The sequence below is a fragment of the Dermochelys coriacea genome, chromosome 2, assembly GCF_009764565.3.
Source record: "Dermochelys coriacea isolate rDerCor1 chromosome 2, rDerCor1.pri.v4, whole genome shotgun sequence".
Taxonomy (NCBI): Eukaryota; Metazoa; Chordata; order Testudines; family Dermochelyidae; genus Dermochelys; species Dermochelys coriacea.
This window is the reverse complement of record NC_050069.1, coordinates 240,484,107-240,509,172: the sequence shown is the minus strand read 5'-3', so window position 1 is coordinate 240,509,172 and position 25,066 is coordinate 240,484,107. Positions and strand designations below refer to the sequence as shown.

Here is a 25,066-nt window from a genome sequence, read left to right as displayed (position 1 = left end):
CAACAGAAAATGATGATCCACACTATGTTCAAGCAAGACTGCACACAGTTTTTTAAATACAATATATTGTACATTGATGACATCAATCAACCTCACATACACTCTCATCACCCCCTCCCCCTGTGTATATTTGCAAGTGGTATTCTCATTTTCCTTAGTGAAAGTAATTTATGCAGGATTTCTAATCCGGGATAAAATCTCCTGACATGAGATCATCCCTTGAGTGGGGAGTATGTTTAATCCTTTTCACTTTACTTTTATCACTTCTATTGTTATGCAGTAAGTTCCAGAATGTTTATGTCTACATTTCTGTGTAATTATTATATAATTGTGCAAGCAGGTTTGTGCTCTTTGGTTAGCATTGCTATTTTGGACAAGTCTTCAGATAAATAGAACTCTACATTGCATCACCTGTGTCAGGTAGTTTAAAATAGGTCACATGTGAAGAGATCAAAAACAAAGTTAGTGGTCATAACACAAGAACTAGGGGTCACCAAATGAAATTAATAGGCACCAGGTTTAAAACAAATAAAAGGAAGCATGGCCATTCTTATGGTCAGTAAAATGGCTGAGTACTGAGCTATCTGCTGTAAAATGCCAGATGTGTTGAAAGGTGCCCATCCACCTGTTCTATATACTTACACATGAATTCTCACTTGGGAAAAAGAACCAATACTTCTGTATGCACCCCAAGAATCTAGATACTCTTTGCATTACTGTTTCAGTAAGCATTTTCCTCACTGAACAGAAGAAGCGAGATTTCTTGAAAAAGGCACCAATTTTAACACATCTCCTGAAAAAGATTATCTATTGTTTCCAAGAGCAGTAAGTTTTAAGAAAGATGGAGACATGGAGGGATTTATTGCAGCATTCATGTAATGTATGTCAATGTTCACTAGACTATGTCAAGCCTATAGCATGATTTAAGATCAATACTTAAAAAAAAAAAAAAGTATTACACATGCATGCAAGTTCTGGCTTGTGTCAGAGAAGCCCATTTCCCCATCCCAGTGATCTACTGTAGCACATGGGGGTATCAGCAAGACACAGAATTGACCCAAATAAAATCAGACTTAACCTGAAATGCTCCTGAATCTATAATACAGCTTCAGAGTTCATAAAGAATTATTTTAAGTTAATAATCCTAACACTATTTTAAACAGAGGAACTGTATCAATACACAGTAAAACCAATTCAAGTCCTATTACATTCCTTTCTGTGCTAGTGTTAGGTCTATTGTTCTAGAAGTATACAGTACATCTTTTCTAGACCCTTCTCTGTTAGGCATCCCCAGGAAAATAATCTCCTGTTTACTCTCTCAAGTTTGCCATACATTGGAACTGATTTTTTTAATTATGTACACCACTGTTTGAAAATGAACACATTGAAATATGCTTTATAGACCGATTTGCACGTACATTGGGTATGGTTTCAATCATTTGATTAGGGTGACCTAGCACCATTTGTTAATAGAGCAGTCAATACTTAGTGTAGTCCTAACAGAATCTATGTATTCTATTATACCAAGAACCCCTTAACCTTCTGAAAGCTGATATGGGCAAACTGCAGTGTCTAGACACCATCTTTGATTCCCTCTGTGAGTGAATGAAAATGAGAAGTCTGTATACAGTGTGATGGTCTCAGGATATTCAAGAGACAAGGTAGATGAGGTAATATTTTATTGGGCCAACTTCTCTTGGTGAAAGAGACAACAGGAGCTGGTCCAATAAGAGATATTACTTCCTCTACCTTGTCTCTCTATTCAGAAGTCTGAGGCTTTTAAAGCAAAGATGGCTTGTACAGTCTTTGAAGTAAATCGACATGTAAGTCATTACAATATAGAATTACTGCAATCCATTAAATTAACAATTTTGCCAAAAATCTTCACACCCACATTGAATTTTTGTTATGCATAATATTAAAGATTTTAAAAAAATAGGAGATAAAGCCATACCTAAATTTAAATTAAAATCTTGTGCGGTTTTGGATATCAGTAGTTCAGGAAGCATGAAGTCAAAACCAGGTTAAAGATATATCAACATGAGAAATCACCAGTGGCTGAAATGTATTAAAACCACATTTCTCCTGTTACAGTATACAAACAGGAGGCATTTGTGAACCAGAGTTTTGCCTTGTCCATGAAATTCCAGAATGCTATTTCTGGACGTGGTTCACAATAAAGTGCTTGTGCTACAGAGGCTTTTAATTTTTTTGTTCAAACAGATTAAGTAATTTAAACCCACCTCCAATTCAAAATCCTCCTCCTTCTCTAAACAGCTACGTTCAGAGATGCTCTCAGTCTCCTGTCAAATAATTGCTTGTGCAGGCAGGTCTGCCACATTTAGCCATGGCATTGTAAAAACATCTGTTTTCCCCCTACTTGCTCAACAAGAAGATTCACCTCTTAACTCTGAAGTGAACTGGATCTCTTCCTTTTAGGATTGCCAACCCTCCAGGATTGTTCTGGACTCTCCAGAAATTAAAGATTAGTCTTTAAATAAAGGTTAAGTCATGTGATGAATTCTCCAGGAATAGGCAACCCTACTTCTCCTGGAATTGAACAAGGACTTGCCTAGTCAGTATTCAGAGGCATTGCTTGCAAAAACCCTGCCATCCTGACGAGCTTTGTCAGCGAGGCAGTGCCAACCTCCTCCCCAGAAACTATTTCCTCCCCACCTTCCATACTTATATTCACTTCAGTCTCCTCCCAACTACAAGATGATCCTCCTGAGTGGAATTCAGCTAACTCTAGGCCAGGGGTGGCCAACCTGAACCTGAGAGGGAGCCAAAATTTACCAATGTAAATTTCCAAAGAGTCACAGTAATACATCAGCAGCCCCCTCCCCCCCCCATCAGCTCCCCCGTGACCCACTCCCAGCGCCTTCCACCCACCGGCAGCCCCGCTGATCAGCGCCTCCCCCTCCCTCCCAATCAGCTGTTTTGTGGCAGAGCCAGGGGTTAAGCAGTGAGCACCAGTGGCACATTGGAAAGTTGGAACCTGTAGCTCCAGCCCCGGAGTCAGTGCCTATACAAGGAGCCACATATTAACTTCTGAAGAGCCACATGTGGCTCCCGAGTCACAGGTTGGCCATGCCCGCTCTAAGCAGTCTGCTTGGCAGACAAATGGAAAATGGTCCTGTGCAGCTAAGCCAGGACAAAGAGCTCAGTTAGACTACTCTACAATATAAGAGTGTACTCTAATGCAAAGATTAGTACTCGCCCAAGGAAGAGTCGACCAGCTGCAAGAAAGCCTTCAAAACAAAGATATTTGATTGCTAAAGGAAAACATCAATTCTGTTTACTACTGCAGCACTGTATCCATTTCACAAGCTACACCATAACTAGTTACTTAGAAATATAACGGTCATTTCCAAGCCTTGCGATGAGGCAAACACCAAGTCATAAGGGAGCCTATGACACTATAAAAAGCTTTAATGTTTAAACAAAATATTTAACATTAACTGCTATTTTTTCTTAGTGCTGGCTTCACACTACATTTTGGTCTTTCTCTAGATTGTCACATTGTTGGGGTGACATCTCAGGAGTTTTCACCATGACAACTGTCTAGAATGCCAGCCCTAGGGCAGCCCAATTGTAAATGTTCTTGTAAGTTATTGCTCATTTATGGTGACAAGTGTATTTCAATCTGATGTCACATTCTGCAGTTCTGAGCAAAATGCATTAAGAATATATGAAAAGGGAACTGGTCAGCACAGTGACCAGAGGGGAAGCTGCCATAGTGACCTGGGTTGAATGGCTAAAACCAATATCGCTCCTTTTAGTCCCCTTTAGTGCATATTGCAAATATACCAGACAGTCTCCAGTGTACTCAAGAGAGGAACAAGCGACTAACAGTGGGGCTGACAAGAAGGGAGGAAAGGGGTGTGTGTGTAATTATGCCAAGGCCTCAGCAACCATGATGTACTGGGGCCTCAAATTTCTCTCGACAGGCCGGAGCAAGAAAGTTATAGGTCAGGATTAAACTGAATTAGCAGAGCTATGTAGGGAAGCACCTGGCTGCACTATGCTTGGCTGAGTCTATGGGCACTCAAAAAGAAAAGGAGTACTTGTGGCACCTTAGAGACTAACAAATTTATTAGAGCATAAGCTTTCGTGAGCTACAGCATGAAAGCTTATGCTCTAATAAATTTGTTAATCTCTAAGGTGCCACAAGTACTCCTTTTCTTTTTGCAAATACAGACTAACACGGCTGCTACTCTGCAACCTGAAATGGGCACTCAATATCACTGGTAAGGAATAACACTTGCAAATATATGTGTATTAAAAGCCTTTCTCAGTGTGAAAGCCAGTCATTGGGATGGGTAAGTGAAACGATTCAGTCAGTGCTATGCAACACGTGAAAAACTGGTTTTGCTATTCCCTCTCTTTCACACAGGATAAATTCACTCTTTCAGCCAGTAAATAGTCTTCTGAGAAGGGAACTGAAACTGCATGTCTGCTGTACTAAAAGAACATTACCTGAAGACAAAGAAAGTCACAAATTATTTTTCTAAAACTGGTTTCTCTTAATAGGGTATTCAGACAAAAAGCGCTTGATATGACAGGCTCCGCAAGAAATATCTCTCAAAGCCCCGGCAAAATGATCAGAGAGAGTGGTGAGCTAATGCACATTATCGTCGAAGTGCTCACTGTGCAGGTGAAGAGCAATACTGAAGCCCCCTTTTCTAAATCACAGTGTTTACAAATTTCAGAGTAGCAGCCGTGTTAGTCTGTATTCACAAAAAAGAAAAGGAGTATTTGTGGCACCTTAGAGACTAACAAATTAGAGCGTCACATCCTCTTTAGCCTAGTTTGTGCCACCTGCAAATTAAAGTTTTCTCTCTTATGAAAACTGAACTGAAATGCAATGGATTATCTATACAACAGTACTGGACCACATCACATAGATCTGGGCTGTATCTAGCTCTAAGCTGACTGCTCAGTTAACTGCCATCTAGCATACTTTGTCCCCAGACATCATTCTAAGTTGCTTACCTAATAAGGCAATGTGCAAATTGACTGGCTGGCTTATAGGTCATCCAGTGTTTACCTTGCAAGCTTACAGCATGCAAGCAACTGACAGCCTACCTTTTGGCAGACAGAGGGTGCTCAGCTATCCCTTGTCAACAGCAGGAAAAAAGCTTCACTAATTAACAGAGCAATAGGAACCACTGTGTAGGAGACTACTATATACGAAGTGATGAAGATGCTGAATCTCACTTGCAGAGGCTGGAACATATTGCATTTGTCATTTCATGATACTAGCAGCTTACAGCTTTGTTAATTTGTTTTACCAACATGAACATAAAGCCCGAGATGTTAAGTGCAATTATTTTTCATTCAACACATTTTAGGTTTGCAATTTCAAAGTCAATCAGTTCCCAAATAAACGCGTTTGCTACTTGCTTAAAAATGGGCCACTACATCAGTTGCAAACAGCTTCTTTCCAACGTTCTAGACAGTAAGGCGCCTAACTGTCCAAAACTTCAAAAACAGACTCCAATGAGAGATTGCTGAATTGGAATTAAGTTGCAAACTGGATACAATTAATTTAGGCTTGAATAGAGACTGGGAGTGGATAGGTCATTACACAAAGTAAAACTATTTCCCCATGTTTATTCCACCCCCCCCCCCACTGTTCCTCGGACGTTCTTGTAAACAGCTGGAAATGACCCACCTTGATTATCACTACAAAAGGTTCTCCCCACCCCCGCTCTCCTGCTACTAATAGCTCACCTTAAGTGATCACTTTCCTTACAGCGTGTATGGTAACACCCATTGTTTCATGTTCTCTATGTAAATAAATCTCCACACTGTATTTTCCACTGAATGCATCCGATGAAGTGAGCTGTAGCTCACGAAAGCTTATGCTCTAATAAATTTGTTAGTCTCTAAGGTACCACAAGTACTCCTTTTCTTTTTGCGAATACAGACTAACACGGCTGCTACTCTGAAACCTGTCCAATATATGTATTTTCTCCTGAACTAGATGAAAGCAAAACTCATTTGAAACACTTTTCAATTTTGCTAATCTTTGGAAGCAAGAGACTTCCGTTGTACAACGGTACAAAAGAGTTCTGCAGTGGAGTACTCACACCAAATCTATCATCTGGTAATTCGTTAGCTTTTGATGCCCATAGCTCCTACTGTTATTCACAAAAGTTTTCATGCAGCTCCCAACAGAATTTTCACATGCCAAACTGCCATCATGTCATGTTTACTAGTGGTGCTTCTGAGAGAAGAGCTGCAAGACCATTTCCTATGCTTACAGCACAGGTAAAAATCAGGGGGGAGTGGAGGGCAGTACAAATCCCATTCTAGGTATAGCAGAAGGGAGCTCCCTTCACACCCTCCCTCTTGTATGTTGCAGTGAGTGCTCCCCCTCATGTTGCAATTGGCTTTTTCGCCAAGCCTGCCTACACCAGTAGTTTAAGTGCAATTCCCCAAATGACCACTTCAAACATCTGATTCAGTATTATTTTTTTAGACCCTGTCTCCCCCGGAAGGCACAATTTATTGACTAACTTCCTTCCAGAGGACTGGAGACTCCCACTCTTCAGCAGATATTGGGGCTGAGGGAAGGAAAGATTATAAAAGAAAGAGGGCGTAGTCACCAGGTCACTAGACACCAACAAAAAAATGCCATCTGACAACTTGGAAATATTTTTTCACTTTTGGGATTTTGACACTGTATATGTTGGTTTGAAATAGTGAAAAATAGCGACAGCATAAAACCAAAATAATTATCCAGTGTTATTGGGCACAACAGCCATACATTTGCCAAGTGACTTCCATTGTTAGAAAAATCTTTAGCCCACATTGACTAAATAAAGGGAACCAAATCTGCCACTATGTGGGGGACAGGGGATGGCAACAACTGTGCAGTTACACTTGGAATGAATCTCATGCTCATACAATCATGGTTAAAAAGTTCAAATATATATGGTTGAATTGCTCTCATAAACAGAATGTGTTAAAAACACTGCAGGGAATCATGTTGACAGTTGGTAAACTTAGCTTCTATCACCATTTACTGTCCAAGTTGTGCCAAAGCTTATCAAACCTTCCTATTATTCTTTTCCATTAAAAAATGCTATTTTCCCACCAAACTATCGTCATGCTCCCCTCTGGTGTTATCTGGACCGGTGATCTGCTTGGTCACTCCAATCCTCGACTCTGGGAGCCAGCCTTACCATGCTTTGCTGTGAGAACCCCCACTCTTGGGTTGTTCAAGCACAGCCTCTGGCATGTAAACTGCTCCTTGGATTGTGCAACCGAATGACACTAGCCAATATCTCCAGTCCCAGACACAACCCTAGGAACCTCCATCTCGCAGTGTCCAATTACACCTGCTGGACACTGCAAGTTTATATGAGTTCATCAATTTAACAAAGAAATTGATATGCACCAGGCTTGTTATCCGAAGGGGAGTCTCTGACATGCTTCAAACCAAACACACTGCTTCAGGTAGAATAAACAAACAAATTTATTAACTACCAAGATTGACTTGTAATCACTTAAAATCTAAGCACAACAAGTCGGATTTGGTCAAATGAAATAAAAGCAAAACGCATTCTAAGCTGATCGTAACACTTTCAATGCCCTTACTAACGTAGATGCTTCTCACCACAGGCTGGCTGATTGCTTTTCAGTCAGGCTCTTCCCTTTGATCAGCGCTTCAGTCGCTTGGTGCGGTTGTCTGTAGATGGAGGTGGAAGAGCATGGCAAACGTCTCTCCCTTTTGTCATGTTCTTTCTTCCCTCTTCGCTTTGCCCGCCCCCTTCAGAATTAGGTGAGCATTATCTCATTGCAGTCCCAAACTGACCAATGGAAGGGGGGATGACTCACTTGCGAGTCAAACAGATCCTTTGTTGTTGCCTAGGCCAGCGTCCTTTGTTTCTGTGAGGCTGGACTAGGGTTGTCTTGTCCCATACATACCCTGATGAGGTGTGAACTGCTCCTCTGCCTTGGAGGGTTTTGCTTGGGCCTGCTTTAAGCCATGAGGATACGTTTTCAGCCTCATAACCATATACATGAAATTACAACCTATAACATTACTATAACAATTACCATAACATTACTATAAACAACAACACTCAGTGCATCATGAGCCTTCCGAAGACACTCGACATGACAAACTTTGCATTAGACACCACACAATCACATTATAAGGATGAACATGGGGTGTAGGGTGTTCCCTCAAGGTACAGAACGTCAGAACTATATTATGCTCTCCCAATGCAAAACGAGGAAATACAGCTAAAAGCCACTTTAGTGCAGCTGTATTTTGAAGTGTGACTATGTAAGAACAGCACCTTACTCAGCAGATCTGCTGCCTGTGTGTGTTCATGGTCCAACTTGCTCAATTTAACAAGTATGTTCCAACTGCTTTTTATTCCCTCCAACACTGCAGGAGCAAACAACTAAGCAGCAGTGAGCTGGATTCTATTGCTCATTACACATTAACCGAATTATTAACTAAGTTTTAAATCAGTTGTAGTGGCACTAAACCACTGAAGGCAGTGGGATTTACAGATGTCATGGTAGTCAATTTGAAGATCATTTGTAACAAATCCAATTTGGCCTACAAAACTTTTAGTGCAGGGAGTGATTTGCAAGAATCCCCTCAGTCTGATTCAGAATGCAGACTGATTTTGCAAGGCTGGAAAAACCAGAACATTCCTTCAATTTACATGCAACAATTAAATACAGAAATTAATGAGACAAAATCCCATAATGCCATTTTTACAGATCTCTTAGTATTCCACACTCAATTTCACCAATGAATTTAAGAACACCTACAAAACTACACGCTAGCAGATGCTAAAAGCCATAATGCATGTAAAATATCATAAAACTTGAATTTAAGCAGGAGTGAAAGTGACTGCTGCACTGGTAGTAGAGAATGCATAACTGGTTCCGTTTTAATCACTCATTTTCTATCATTCACAAATTTCTGAAATGCTCAAACTTCCAGGGTGAAGTTTTCCAGAAATGTACTTGCTCGAAAGTGCGCTTTTTTGGACAGTTTGATAAAGAATTCATTTTTGAGCATAATGGGGAAAAACACTTCCACACTTTCTTTGTTGCACCCTTATTTTGAACAGTCTTAGGGCAAAGAGGGCTGTGGCAAGAAGTGGTAGGAAATCATCCTCATTAAGAAGCAATTCTTGTTCTGAAGGGAACTGATTTTGCTTTGACTCATTTCTAAGTATTCTGAAAGCTGTGTACTTAACCTGCGTGGTAGCTTTTCACTACAAAAGCCTACCGGGCATGCCTACAAAGGTGATTTAGCTATACAGGGAAAAGTCTAATTAAATATACTGCTGCACATTGGTGGGGACGCCTAAGATTGGAGAAAAGGCTCTTGTGTGTCCAGTAAGGTTAAAATGAATTGAGATGGCATCCTTCTGAGCTTTGCAAAGACATACACAAGCTGAGTTATGAGGAGTCCCTTGTATATGGGGTGATCCTGTACCATTTCTGAAATATAATATTCAAATGTATATAAATTAGTGGAAGAAAATGTATCGTATAGTGCATTATTGCATACCCCAAACAGTCGATGAAACCCATTCACATGAAGAGTGCACTGTTAACTGTACTTACGCAGCAGATTACTGTCTACCACCACTTACTACAGATAAGTCTACCACCACACAGCGATAATGGAAATATGCTGTTATACATACCACTTATGCTGGCAGCTAAATTTGCTTCAGAGTTAACTAGTTCATCCCATGAATAGCAGCAAAAGAATGCCTGTCTTCAACCAACGCAGCAACGTAGGGCTAGTCTACACCGGTAACGCTAAAGTGCGGCCACGGTCGCGTTTTAACGTGCCTTCTGTGGTCGTGGCGCAGCGCTGGGAGAGAGTAAAAAAACCCACCTCCATGAGGGGCATAGCTTCCAGTGCTGGGGCACTGTCTACACTGGCGCTTTACAGCGCTGAAACGTGTTGCGCTCAGGGGTGTGTTTTTTCATACCCCTGAGCCAGAAAGTTGCAGTGCTGTAAATTGCCAGTGTAGACAAGCCAGTAGATGGCAGTTGACATTCCTCAGAAAAGTTGGGTCTCTCTCTAACTAGGACAGAATAAAGTAGAAAAGAATGAAGGATTCCAGGTTTTCTCTAAAAAACATGCATCCGATGAAGTGACCTGTAGCTCACGAAAGCTTATCCTCAAATAAATTTGTTAGTCTCTAAGGTGCCACAAACTCTCCTTTTCTTTTTGTGGATATAGACTAACACGGCTGCTACTCTGAAACAGGTTTTCTCTTTTTGCATTATAGTGACACCCAGGGGTACCACTTAGGGAAGAGGCTGCAATTGTGATGGTAATGGACAAACTTTTTGTAAGAGACAGACTTTACAATCCAGGTTTTTAATCCAAATATGTAATAATTAAATGTTTATTTAAAGCTACAGAAAAAAGTATATTCTCATAATAGTCTATGATCATATAATTAAAAAGACTATTACACAGTGCAGTGTTTATCATCCTGTGGGGCACAAACACCAGGTGGGTCATGAGGGAGCACCGGGTGGGTTACTATATATTGAGGGGGGTGCACAGGGAGTCATAAAACCCACAGTGGTCACTAAGAGTATGTCTACAGAACAACTAGACACCTGTGTCTGGCCCATGCCAGCCGACTCGGGCTTGCCAGGCTTGGGCTGTGGGCCTGTTTCATTGCTGTGTAGACTTCCTGGCTCGGTTTGGAGACCAAGATCTAGGACCCTCCCACTATGCAGGGTCCGAGAGCCCAGCGCTCTAGCCCAAGCGTGGATGTCTTACCTGGCTCCTGTTGTAACATGCTCTCTTCTTCATCTCCTACCACCCCCACTCCTGCTGCAGCTGCAAGCCCTCTATCACCCCTCCATCATACTGGAGGTTTCTCCCCCTCCTTCACACTAGGGTGAACAAAAATTGATTTTTAAAATCTGATGTATTATTTTTTTTAAAAGAAAACCTATTTTACGTTAAATTTGAAATTATGACAACTTATATTAAGGCCTAAAGTTACTATAATCTAATAAAATCATTTAAATGAAAGAACATTTAGTAGTACGTTTGCTGCCAAGTTATAAAGAAACTCAAGACACTGAATTGGGGAAGTCACTGGTAAGCACGTGAACCATAGAATCTGTTGAAGTGCTAAACCAGCTTTTGACAATAGTAGCCTCTTCTGTAGGTACAGTGAGAATATTTTCTTTTCAGTTTATTTGAACCAGCTCATTTAAAGATGAGAAACCAATTGGGAGTTGAAGAAGCAGAAACTATTTGGTTCCCCTTCCAATCTATGAATAAAAACTAGGTGAGAGACTGAGATTTATTACTTTCAAATCTTGAAGGACCATCAGTTCAATTCACTAACTACAGTTAATACTTCCTTGATTTAATAAATGAGTTAGTTTTAAAAGCAAAACATTTTTTTTTTTACTTATCCAGCACATTTAGCATTGTTTTATTTAACTAATAAAACCATTTTTAAATGTTGTTGTTTTTGTGCAACTTTAATTTTAATTTCCATCCAAGTAGAGCGTGATAAAAAAAAATCATAAGTAAAAAGTTAGTAATCTATTGAATAAAAAGACAACATAAAAACTGTAAAAATTGAGAATATGCATAGATGTAAATTAAGCTATATAATATCTTAAATAAATATGCATCCCTATACTATATTCTCCTGGTTCGCAAAAAGCAGTATCAAATTTAGTTTAGAGGCTATATTTCATTGCAAATAAATGTTTTAATCATTACCAACCAAGAAGAATCAACCTTTATTTAACAAAAGAACTAGAAAGTACAAAGGTAAAACAAGATTAAAATGGATTTAAATCAAGGTTTCCTGCTTGATGATTTAAATCATGATTAAAATTAGTGATTTTTATCAACCCATAGTCACAAGTGCTCAGCTCCAGGATAGAGGAACCAGTGCTCCAAAGGACTGTGGAGCCGACTTCACAGTCTCTGGAAGCAGCAGTAGCCTGGAGAAGAGTGCCATGTAGGTGAGTAGATGGGGGTGGCACTTCCACCTAGTATCCCCATTGTGTCTTCCTATTAACCAAACCACACAATCCTTTACAGCTAAAAAGGAATAATGGGATACGATAGCTCATAGGACAACTAGTTGGGTTTATATACATTTACATTTCATAGCACTCTAACTTGCTGGCTCAGCGGGGTGAAAAATCACCCCCCACACTCAGCAAGTCTGAGTGCTTTAAAGCACTAATGTAGATAGGCTCTGAGCACTGGGAGCCGCACTCCCAGCGCTCAGAGCTAATCCCCTCGTGGAGGTGGATTACCAGGAGCGCTGGGAGAGCTCTCTCCCAGCACTCACGCGGGACCACACTCACACTTCAAAGTGCCGCCGCGGGAGCATTCCCGTGGCAGCGCTTTGAAGTTTCCAGTGTAGACATATCCCAGAAAAGTTGAGAAGCAGTGGAATAAAAACCACAAGCACTGTAGCTAGAGTTAAACATGCAATTCCTGACTCCAGTGCTTAATCATGCAACCTTAAAATGTGCATCCTCCAAGTCAGGATTTTTCAAAGTATAGGTCTGGGTCGCGGAATGTCAGGCACTGGATTGCCTTGCTGATTCAAATTATAATGATCATTGCCATGCAGCAGCTCTAAAGGGCCACGCAGCAGGGACCTGGAGAGGAGAGAGGTAGGGGGTGGGCAGGAACTGGGGAGGGGAGCAAGTTGGGGCTTGCAGGGCTGCTGTGGGCCTCTCCCCCAGGGCTGCTGCCGGTGGGGAGAAAGGGACCCTTCTCCCGGAGTTCCATGCAGCGGGAGAGAGAGACCCTTCCCTCAGAACTCTGCTCCGTGCTGCCTGCCGGTGAGGGGGGACCCCTCCCCCGGAGCTAGCTGCTGCCAGTGGGGAGAGGACTGGGGGCAATCCTCTAGCCCCAGCCTTGGGGCAGCCTGCCTGCACCCCAAACTCCTCATCCCTGACCCCACCCCAGAGCCTGCACTCCCAGCTAGAGCCCTCACGCCCCCCCAGCATCCCAACCCTCTGCACCAGCCCTGAGCCCCCTCCAGCACCTGAACCCCTCATCTCCAGCTTCACCCTAGAGCCCTCACCCCCCCCCCCTTTGCTCTGGGCCACCTCCCACACTCCTTACTATAGGTTTACTAAGGCTAGTGTCTAGTGTTAGTTATGTAAAGTGGATTAAGCTGGAATGTATTGCAATATTATGAATTTATGAAAACATAGTCAAAAGATACAAATATGTTGGGTCACAGGCATCAACAATTTTCTTCAACTGGATCATGAGGAAATTTTTTTGAAAACCATGGCTATAAGTAGATATAAAATGTGAATACAACAGATAGAAAACTTTACACAGTATATCTATTAAAAAGGGTACAACAAACTACTGAAGATTACAAGGTCTACACTGCTAGCAAGTGTCACACTGATAGGGCCCTCTGGAAAGATATTCAAGATTCTTACAATGTGTGTGAGAACAGATCTCCCTCTGACTGTGGTCCCAATCTAAATGCCATTAGAGAACATTCTTTCAGCATCAAGTGTAGTTGGTGCTTCACAAACCAATTAAGACATGATCCCCACATCAAAAATTTCACAATTCAGGTCAGAAACCCCCTAGAAATAAAAGTCAGATCAGGCTGAATAAGTAAGTGGAAATAGCAGAAAAGTTGGGTAGTAACAGAGCTTCTCTAGATAAAGTCTAAACCAAAAAGTTGCTGAAAGCATACATTGAAGTGTTCTCACTTTGACCTCAAAATCTAATTCTCAAGTAGCCAACTAAACGGAAATAAAGCTCAGTCCATTTTGTGATTAAAGTAATTTAATCTCTCTTGTAAGTGGACCTACTGCCAATGGCTTCAAGTCAAATTACAGTAGTATTTTGAACTCTATTGGACAGTATCCCTAAATTAAAATTTAGTACAAGAAATTTAAAGTAATTCTAATAGCATGTGGGAACAAGTGGGATCTTTGTGAAAGGCTGCAACATTTTATTCATCTCAATTCTGGTTTCTGACTTCCTAAGAAACAAAAATAATCAGCTTATACCTTAAATCTAGATTTAGTACAGAAGAGTCTGGAGTTGATCCAGTAGTTGCATTAGCTTACAATGCCACACTATTGTGCTGTAAAAGAAGGAAAGCATATCCAAGCAAATTTGGGGCACTAGAACATATTTTATAAGACTGACCCAAACTAATGGATGGCTGCTAAGGAGGACATTAGCAGTATTTTATTGGACAGTACCACTTCATTTTAATAATCAACTTTGGACAATAAAAGAACATTTCATTAAGTGACTTGCCATCTGTGAGCACTCCCCTTTTTTCTTTTTTTGCCAAAAGCTATTCTAATTTATTGTAAGTTATCATGAGAAAGATGATGCTAAAAGCCTCCATGGATGCAGGCTGGAGCTTTCCAAGCTTTGAAGTAGGTAAATAGTCTGAGGAGAACAATTTGTTATGGAGGAAGCATGGTCTATAGGAGAAAGGATGACTTTGTGGTTAAGGCACTAGCCTGGAGCTAATGAAATCTAGGTTCATTTCTCAGCTCTATCACACAGTCTCTTTGTGAACAAGGACCCCATCTGTAAAATAAGGATACTACTGCCCTACCTCATGTGTGTTCTGTGAAAAATGTGTTAATGGTCGTGAGACTGACACTGTGTCAATGAGGGCTAGCTGAGCACCAAGACAGAGCAACGGGACAAGAGCAGGTACTTGAGAGTTTACCCTAACTACAGGGAAGGGAGATGGATTTCACTCAGATCTGTTGTAGTGGTCACATACTTTAAAAAAAAAAAAAAGTGACAGGCAGTCTGGACAATTAGTATTATTTTAGCATCTGAGATTTTTGGTTTATGCCCACTGGTTGAGCATGTATTTAAACTGAATAGTGCAATATCTCTTACCAGAAGCAGGATGACAGTTGCAGTGCTGCATCCTAAAAAAAGCTGTAGAACAATGTAGCAAATTTGCTGTTAGGACTTAAGACAGACCAGACAGGTCTTTTAGGGCACTGCTATACATTCTAAATCTTCGGAGTTAAAATTTCTAATAAATTCACAGATTAAAAAGTAAGACACCATAAATACAATTTTGTGGAAGTTCTGAATATTGTTCGATCTGGATTTCCCCTCCACTTGAAGAGCAATATAATATGCACTGATCAGCAAATCCTTTGATAATGGATTATTAATATAATTCTACATGAACAGAAAACTTACTCATACCACATAAAGCTGGCTCGGACTTTTGCAATTTATAGGCTACTTTAACAGAGTTACTATTTTTCAGGTACCCAAAGACCAGCTATGCCTTTATATAACGAATGAGGGGACAGCCCTAGCCTCAAAGAGCAGACAATCTAAAGTCAACAAGATAGATATAGTAATGCTTCAATTTGTTAGTCTCTAAGGTGCCACGGGTACTCCTTTTCTTTTTAAGATTTCACAGTTACTCAGGAGGCATGCACACATGTCAATGGAAAGGTTCTTATCTACCTAGTCTCCTGTTCATTTTGCATGATGAAAGCAAAAATGTGCTTTTTTGGGGAGAAATTTGAATGTGGTAAAGCTCTTTCTTGGCAACTAGCCTTGAAGAATGATTTTCCAAGTATAAAGAGACATGGAAGAAAGAAAGGGGAGAGGAAAGATTGAGATTGGCATCACTGGTAAGAGAAGTCTGAATTTCATACATATTATTCTTCCATCCTAAGTGCAGGACTCTGCACTTGTCCTTGCTGAACGTCATCAGATTTCTTTTGGCCCAATCCTCTAACTTGTCTAGGTCCCTCTGTATCCTATCCCTACCCTCCAGCATATCTACCTCTCCTCCCAGTTTAGTGTCATCTGCAAACTTGCTGAGGGTGCAATCCACACCATCCTCCAGATTAGTATGAAGATATTGAACAAAACCGGCCCTAGGACCGATCCTTGGGGCACTCCACTTGATAGCAGCTGCCAACTAGACATGAAGCCATTGATCACCACCTGTTAAGCCGGATGATCTAGCCAGCTTTCTATCCACCTTATCATCCATTCATCCAGCCCATACTACTTTAACTTGCTGGCAAGAATATTGTGGGAGACGGTATCAAAAGCTTTGCTAAAGTCAAGGAACAACATGTCCACAGCTTTCCCCTCATCCACAGAGCCAGTTATCTCATCATAGAAGGCAATTAGGTTAGTCAGGCATGACTTCCCCTTGGTGAATCCATGCTGACTGTTCCTGATCACTTTCCTCTCCTCTAAGGGCTTCAAAATTAACTCCTTGAGGACCTGCTCCATGGATTTTTCCAGGGACTGAGGTGAGGCTGACTGACCTGTAGTTCCCTGGATCCTCCTCTTCCCCTTTTTTTAAAGATGGGCACTACATTAGCTTTTTTCCAGTCATCTGGGACCTCCCCCGATCGCCATGAGTTTTTAAAGATAATGGCCAATGGCTCTGCAATCATATCCGCCAACTCCTTTAGCACCCTCGGATGCAGTGTATCCGGCCCCATGGAATTGTACTCGTCCAGCTTTTCTAAATAGTCCTGAATCACTTCTTTCTCCATAGAGGGCTGGTCACCTCCTCCCCATACTGTGCTGCCCAGTGCAGTAGTTTGGGAGCTGACCTTATTCGTGAAGACAGAGGCAAAAAAAGCATTGAGTGCATTAGCTTTTTCCACATCCTCTATCACTAGGTTGCTTCCCTCATTCAGAAAGGGGCCCACGCTGTCCCTGGCCTTCTTCTTGTTGCTAGCATACCTGTAGAAATCCTTCTTGTTACTCTTAATGTCCCTTGCTAGCTGAAACTCCAAAAGTGTGATTGACCTCCCTGATTTCACTCCTGCATGCCTGAGCAATATTTTTATACTCCTCCCTGGTCATTTTTTCCAATCTTCCACTTCTTGTAAGCTTCTTTTTTGTGTTTAAGATCAGCAAGGATTTCACTGTTAAACCAAGCTGGTCACCTGCCATATTTACTATTCTTTCTACACATCGGGATGGTTTGGTTCCTGCAACCTCAATAAGGATTCTTTAAAATACAGCCAGATCTCCTGGACTCCTTTTCCCCTCATGTTATTCTCCCAGGGGATCTTGTCCTGGGAGATCCCAAACATTTTTCTTTCAAAAAAGGTAGAGTTATATTAGCTGTCTGTATATTAAATCTAAAGACTAGGATTGCATTCCAAAATATTACAGCCAAAAAAAACAAACAAAAACCCCACCTCTCTAAGAACAGGAATAAAGAGGGCTAAACATAAGTGTGTGTCATAAACCGTACCATATACTATAATTGTCTTCACCGAATGGGGTTCTGGAGTCCTGTGAAACATTAGCCCTTTTCAGATACAGTACCTACCAGATCATCTCATTACTTATTCCCTTCCATCTCTATCTGAGTAGCGATTACTACAGTACTAGCCCAAATCACAATAATACCTTGGATTCCTATTGTAAGCACAGGGTTACCTTCTTCCAAATGCCCTTCTAAAAGGCTTACCCTCTAGATCAAGGAGAAATATAGCAATACCATGACAGCCACACAGTCCCAGAACTGTTTGTTTAGCTCCTCCTTCCTGTTAGATGAGGTCATCTGCCACTACCTTACCTGTTCACGCTCAGCCTGTACACTCCATGGGGCAGGTTCCATACCAGGCACCATGCATACCCTTAGAGCTGTATTCGAACATACAACAACATTTTTGTTAAACAATGAAACAATTCTTACAAATTCAAACAAATATGAAGATGTATAGGTTTGTCACAGTTTCCAACTCTGTGGGGCATGGTGGAGATGGGGTGGGGGGGAAGAGAGAAAGGGGCAGAGTGGGAATTATGACTCTTACCAAGTTTATAAACTCAACAAAAATGTGTCTAACTGTATTGTTTGAGATAATGAAAAATGAATAATTTTATAGATATGGCTTAATCTGGAGAGAGCTAATGGGAGAATTCAGATCTCAGAGAGGCCAAGAAAAATTTCGATCCTACACTAACAAGGCAGTTTAAAAAAAGAAAAGGAGTACTTGTGGCACCTTAGAGACTAACAAACTTATTTTGTTATTTTGAGCGACACTTCACGGAAGCTTATGCTCTAATAAATTTGTTAGTCTCTAAGGTGCCACAAGTACTCCTTTTCTTTTTGCGAATACAGACTAACACGGCTGCTACTCTGAAAGGCAGTTTAAAGGGGTGCATAGTCAGTCACGCTCCCTAACAGATATATGCCCCAATGTGATGTATGCCATCATGTGCAAGCAATGCCCCTCTGCTATGTACATTGGCCAAACTGAACAGTCTCTACGCAAAAGAATAAATGGACACAAATCTGATACCAGGAATTACAACATTCAAAAACCCAGTAGGAGAACACTTCAATCTCCATGGTCACTCAACAACAAAACTTAAAAATGGCAATTCAACAAAAAAAAACTTCAAAAACAGACTCCAACATGAAACTGCAGAACTGGAATTAACTTGCAAACTGGACAACATCAAATTAGGCCTGAATAAAGACTGGGAGAGGATGGGTCATTACAATTTTACCATACTAATTTCCCCCTACTGTTACTCACACTTTCTTGTCAACTGTTTGAAATGGGTCACCCTCATTTCCACTACAAAAGTGATTTTTCCTCCCTTGGTATTCTACTGTTAATTGAATTGTCTCATTAGACTGATCCCCCACCTGGTAAGGCAACTCCCATCTTTTCATATACTATGTATAAATATACCTGTGACTGTATTTTTCACTCCATGCATCTGATGAAGTGGGTTCTAGCCCACAAAAGTTTATGCCCAAATAAATGTGTTAGTCTCTAAGGTACCACAAGGAATTCTCGTTTCTTCCTAACAGGTCTCTCATCCCATTTGGCAGCTCCACAAGTACTTCCTTCCACTTCAGGAGTTCTCTGGTTCAGCAGGAGGGAACCAGACCTGGGTCTAAAAATAACTGGGTCAGACCTAGGAAGGAGAGTGTCCCTTCTCAACCAGCCCTAAACAACTTATACCCCTTTAAAACCATGTGAACACAATTGAAATACACTTTATCTGAAAAACTCAAGTCTCTTAAACTACCACCATATTCCTTGTAAAGCCACCACAACCTTTCTGAATAAATTACAGTAAAAACTACTTTCATATTAAGAGGAGAAAATCATCATTACCCTTTCAACAGAACCCACAGCAGAAGACTACATCAAAGGCTTACCTTAGATTCCATGCTGCAGAATGACTTCCAGGGCCCATACACAACTCTACAATATGTTGCACACCCTTGTCTACACCATGCTTCTGTGGAACAACCAGAGCTCATATGCAAGCTACGGCTCACTTTTGCATTCCTTTAGTGTTAACAGTAAATATTCTGACAGGTTTCAGAGTAGCAGCCGTGTTAGTCTGTATTCGCAAAAAGAAAAGGAGTACTTGTGGCACCTTAGAGACTAACAAATTTATTAGAGCATAAGCTTGAAGTGAGCTGTAGCTCACGAAAGCTTATGCTCTAATAAATTTGTTAGTCTCTAAGGTGCCACAAGTACTCCTTTTCTTTTTAGTAAATATTCTGTTTAACTACCTGAGATAATTCTTAGATTAGGCATTTTAGTAGTCTATTCAAGCAACTACAGGGCTAAGCCGCAGGCCTGAAAGTTAGGTTCCACAGCAAAATATATTTTAAGCTATAAACATGCTTTTAAAATGTATAAGCTTTCAAGTTTGCACAACTGAAAGCTTAAATCAACTTTTTTGGGAAACAGTTTGCTACAGGAAAATCACTTCCATTCAGTTCAAAGGTCCTTTCCCTCAAGGTCTGATAGTTAGAGGCTTAACTCCTCTCTTGTCAGATGTGCCTTTATTTGGAGACAAAGCAAGAGCAGGCAGTGCATAACTGTTTTCATAAATGGTATTCAGCCACATGTAAACTAGCAACAACTTGGCAAAATGAGTGACAGCTTGGCACAATCAATTCAGCTGTGTGCTGCCTCAGTTACTCTAGCCACTCAAAAACGTGCTGAATTTCAGGGTTTATTTTCAAAAAGCTATACTCTTCTACAAAAGCTTTATGGTTTCTAACTAAACAATGATTAATTACATTCACAATAGTCCCTTTATTTAGTAATCTCTTAAGCATGGAGGGGAGGAACCATTTCTCTATCTGTATTTAGAGAAGTGAATTGCTTAAACTGACTCGTTTAAGATTGATGCCTGTTGTGCTTTTAAAATTCTTTACTATTTGTATTAGCCATGGCACCCTCAAGGCCCAATTATAAATGTCTCTCTATTAGGCTAGACATTGTACCCACTTCTAGCAAGCAACAGTCCCTATCCTGAAGAATTTACAGTTTAATTTGAGACAAGACACAACAAGCAAGGATGACTGACAAAAGAATGGAGGATGGGCAACTGTTACAAAAATATTCAGTGGATATATAAATCACCCATTCAGAAACGTGAATGTTCGACAGTTCCCAATGTTGGTTTTCTTTAGCCATGCAATACTGTGATAAAGACAAGCCCGAGAAACCAATATATGGATGTACAAAGTTAGAGGTCTTGAAGTGAATAGACTTAGGACATTAAGTCGTCTCCATTGACTGCTTCAACTCCACCAGAGGTCTTGAGAAGATAAAGACCACATTTGCATAGTGGCCAGCCTACCCTTCCTGGAGAAAATATATGTCTTAGTCTATTTTTGGTTCTATATGGTGCCTTTAACTCCTAATTTCCAGAAATCTCAGCTATGCCAGCAATGTATGAGACAAAGAGGACACACCTCAGTACCCAGCTGGTCTAGAGTTTGACAGTCACTCAGGCCATTTGGTATTTCTATTACCCCCTCACCTCCTCCCTTTAGAGAGTATTTGGTCTATTTCTTGCTGAATGGTGTGGAATTACCACAGATTGCCAGGTGTTGGAAAGAATCCAAGTGAGAGAAGTGATCCAGTTCCACACTGTGCTACTTACCATCCCTTTTTAGGGATCTCTCTTACAAGACAATGCTCAAAGCAGAGACAAGGGACATAGAAAAAGGTGTTAAAGCAGAACTGGGAAGTGAGAGGGGGAAGAGGGGAGAGAGAGGGTTTCTACTCAAGGTAAAAAGAAAAGGAGTACTTGTGGCACCGTAGAGACTAACAAATTTATTAGAGCATAAGCTTTCGTGAGCTACAGCTCACTTCATCGGATGCATTTGGTGGAAAAAACAGAGGGGAGATTGATATACACACACAGAGAACATGAAACAATGGGTTTATCATACACACTGTAAGGAGAGTGATCACTTAAGATAGACATCACCAGCAGCGGGGGGGGGGGGGGGGGGGAAAGGAGGAAAACCTTTCATGGTGACAAGCAAGGTAGGCTATTTCCAGCAGTTAACAAGAATATCTGAAAAAAGAAAAGGAGTACTTGTGGCACCTTAGAGACTAACAAATTTATTAGAGTATAAGCTTTTGTGAGCTACAGCTCACTTCATCGGATTCATCCGATGAAGTGAACTGTAGCTCACGAAACCTTATGCTCTAATAAATTTGTTAGTCTCTAAGGTGCCACAAGTACTCCTTTTCTTTTTGCGAATACAGACTAACACAGCTGCTACTCTGAAAAGAATATCTGAGGAACAGTGGGGGGTGAGGTGGGTGGGGGGGAGAAACAACAGGGGAAATAGTTTTACTTTATGTAATGACTCATCCATTCCCAGTCTCTATTCAAGCCTAAGTTAATTGTATCCAGTTTGCAAATTAATTCCAATTCAGCAGTCTCTCCTTGGAGTCTGTTTTTGAAGCTTTTTTGTTGAAGGATAGCCACTCTTAGGTCTGTAATCGAGTGACCAGAGAGATTGAAGTGTTCTCCAACTGGTTTTTGAATGTTATAATTCTTGACGTCTTGATTTGTGTCCATTCATTCTTTTACGTCCAGTTTGACCAACGTACATGGCAGAGGGGCAATGCCAACATTTTTATGGCTGACTTAGAACAACGCTTCCTCAGCTCTCGTCTCCTAATGCCCCTACTCTTCTTGCGCTACATTGATGACATCTTCATCATCTGGACCCATCTGGAAAAGAAGCCCTTGAGGAATTCCACCAGGATTTCAACAATTTCCATCCCACCATCGACCTCAGCCTGGACCAGTCCACACAAGAGATCCACTTCCTGGACACTACGGTGCTAATAAGCGATGGTCACATAAATACCACCCTATATCGGAAACTTACTGACCGCTATTCCTACCTACATGCCTCTAGCTTTCATCCAGATCATACCACTCGATCCATTGTCTACAGCCAAGCGCTACGATATAACCGCATTTGCTCCAACCCCTCAGACACAGACAAACACGTACAAGATCTCTATCGTGCATTCCTACAACTACAATACCCACCTGCTGAAGTGAAGAAACAGATTGACAGAGCCAGAAGAGTACCCAGAAGTCACCTACTACAGGACAGGCCCAACAAAGAAAATAACAGAACGCCACTAGCCATCACCTTCAGCCCCCAACTAAAACCTCTCCAACACATCATCAAGGATCTACAACCTATCCTGAAGGACGACCCATCACTCTCACAGAGCTTGGGAGACAGGCCAGTCCTTGCTTACAGACAGCCCCCCAATCTGAAGCAAATACTCACCAGCAACCACACACCACACAACAGAACCACCAACCCAGGAACCTATCCTTGCAACAAAGCCCGTTGCCAACTCTGTCCACATATCTATTCAGGGGACACCATCATAGGGCCTAATCACATCAGCCACACTATCAGAGGCTCGTTCACCTGCGCATCTACCAATGTGATATATGCCATCATGTGCCAGCAATGCCCCTCTGCCATGTACATTGGTCAAACTGGACAGTCTTTACGTAAAAGAATAAATGGACACAAATTAGACATCAAGAATTATAACATTCAAAAACCAGTCGGAGAACACTTCAATCTCTCTGGTCACTCGATTACAGACCTAAGAGTGGCTATCCTTCAACAAAAAAGCTTCAAAAAACAGACTCCAACGAGAGACTGCTGAATTGGAATTAATTTACAAACTGGATATAATTAACTTAGGCTTGAATAGAGACTGGGAATGGATGAGACGTTACACAAAGTAAAACTATTTCCCCTGTTATTTCTCCCCCCCACCCCACCCCACCCCCCCACTGTTCCTCAGATATTCTTTTCATAGTAGCAGAGCTGTAGCTCACGAAAGCTTATGCTCTAATTTGTTAGTCTCTAAGGTGCCACAAGTACTCCTTTTCTTTTTTCAGATATTCTTGTTAACTGCTGGAAATAGCCTACCTTGCTTGTCACCATGAAAGGTTTTCCTCCTTTCCCCTCCTGCTGCTGGTGATGGCTTATCTTAAGTGATCACTCTCCTTACAGTGTGTATGATAAACCCATTGTTTCATGTTCTCTGTGTGTGTATATATCAATCTCCCCTCTGTTTTTTCCACCAAATGCATCCGATGAAGTGAGCTGTAGCTCACGAAAGCTTATACTCTAATAAATTTGTTAGTCTCTAAGGTGCCACAAGTACTCCTTTTCCTTTTGCGAATACAGACTAACACGGCTGCTACTCTGAAACCAGTCATTACTCAAGGTATTTCATCTTCCCCAAAATCAAAAAAGAACTGAAACAAAATGCCAAACAAAGTTTAAATTCTGCACACTTCCTTTAGCTTGTATAATCCCTACACTTCCCCTGGAAAACTGATTTAGGGCTCTTGACCTAAACAATTTATAGTTTCACAATCAGGTGCCTGCCCTGGTAGCAACATACCAAGCTTCAAGAAACAAAACACCTTTTCTCCACACTTCCATGGATTTGGGTTTATCTTCAACTAGCTGTAGATGAATCCCAAGAAAGAATGAGCTGTCTATATCAGTCCCCAGGCCTGTGAATATTATTTGTATTGTGGTAGCACCTAAGGGGCGAGAGTTTTCTCTGCTAGGTACTGTACTTCACATAACGGTGTGGTCCCGGCCCTTAAAATTCAAGGAAAAGCTAAGACAAAACAGGTGGAGGTAGACAGAACAGGGGTGCACAAGGTGACAGTGAGATAATTATGAACAGACACTTGGGGGGAGGGAAGAGAGAAATCTATTCAAGAAACATCATTCACTCGGGATATCTTGGACTGAAAACAAGACAGAGCTTTCCTTCAAGAGGAAAGATTTGTGGACATTTGCCAAGCCACAGCCAGACTAAATGAGAACCCTCAAAGATGAGCATGGTCTTCTTCTCTGGAAGATGGCCTTGTAGTCTCCTTACACGATACCTTATTCCCAACTGCAGATGTGACCAATAGGGTGTGAGGTGGAAGTAAGTTGTACTCTGAAAGGTACTCTCAGTGGGCACTGTTTGTTGAGAAGTATCTTGAAGCTCAATTCCACCAAGAAGTTCACCTTGCAAGTGAGAATTTGGTTTTGTCCTGCCTGATTTTTTCCCCAGTATTTGTCAAAGAGGGAGAAAAGTGCCATGAAGGTTGTAGTCTATAGAGGTGATGCTTGCTTACATTTATATTGAAATGAAGTGAGAAAATTCAAAAGCAAGCTGAAAATAAGGTCATATGGTAAACATGTTTTGCTCCTAACTGGGTTTTTACAAGCATTTGACATGAATGTTAATGTTTTGGAAAATGCTACGTATATTGATAGTTATTAGTATGACATTTATGCAAATATTAAAGATGAGTTTAATGTTAATAAATATTTTCTATTTTCTCACTGGCTATTTTATGGTAAGAAAAGGTGGATTTAATGCTAAATTACTTAAGGTGCATTATAATGGATTCTAAAAAGGGTAGCATACTAATTTAAGATTAGGCATGCCCATCCACCATCAAGGTACCTTCAGAGGAAGGATAATACCCATTCTCCTCATTTAGGGACTAATCATCCCTAAACACATCATTTCATCTTAGAATGTGGGCGTCAATGCAGTGTATGGTTATATTGTAATAACTATTTTATGTTAAACAGGTAAGTACATTTTTTAATTTTAATCACTTGTGTCAGTCACAGTCCTCTACTAAACTAAATTATCTGTAACTGCTCTGGAGCCTTGAACCTTAAAGCCAGCATGA

General features: G+C 41.0%; 1 protein-coding gene across 6 annotated transcripts in view; it reads right to left on the bottom strand.

The window, feature by feature from the left end:
- The window catches only part of SVIL (supervillin), a 233,420-nt gene that overhangs the window by 101,980 nt on the left and 106,374 nt on the right, over nucleotides 1–25,066 (bottom strand). The window contains exon 1 of one of the 6 annotated variants that reach the window (XM_043509521.1): nucleotides 10,796–10,829. The exons of the other annotated variants lie outside the window; for them this stretch is intronic. Within the exon in view, the coding sequence (XP_043365456.1) occupies nucleotides 10,796–10,814 (19 nt within the window). The 5' untranslated portion in view covers nucleotides 10,815–10,829. Of the gene's footprint in view, nucleotides 1–10,795; nucleotides 10,830–25,066 lie in introns of those variants that run through there. 6 annotated transcript variants of the gene reach the window in all.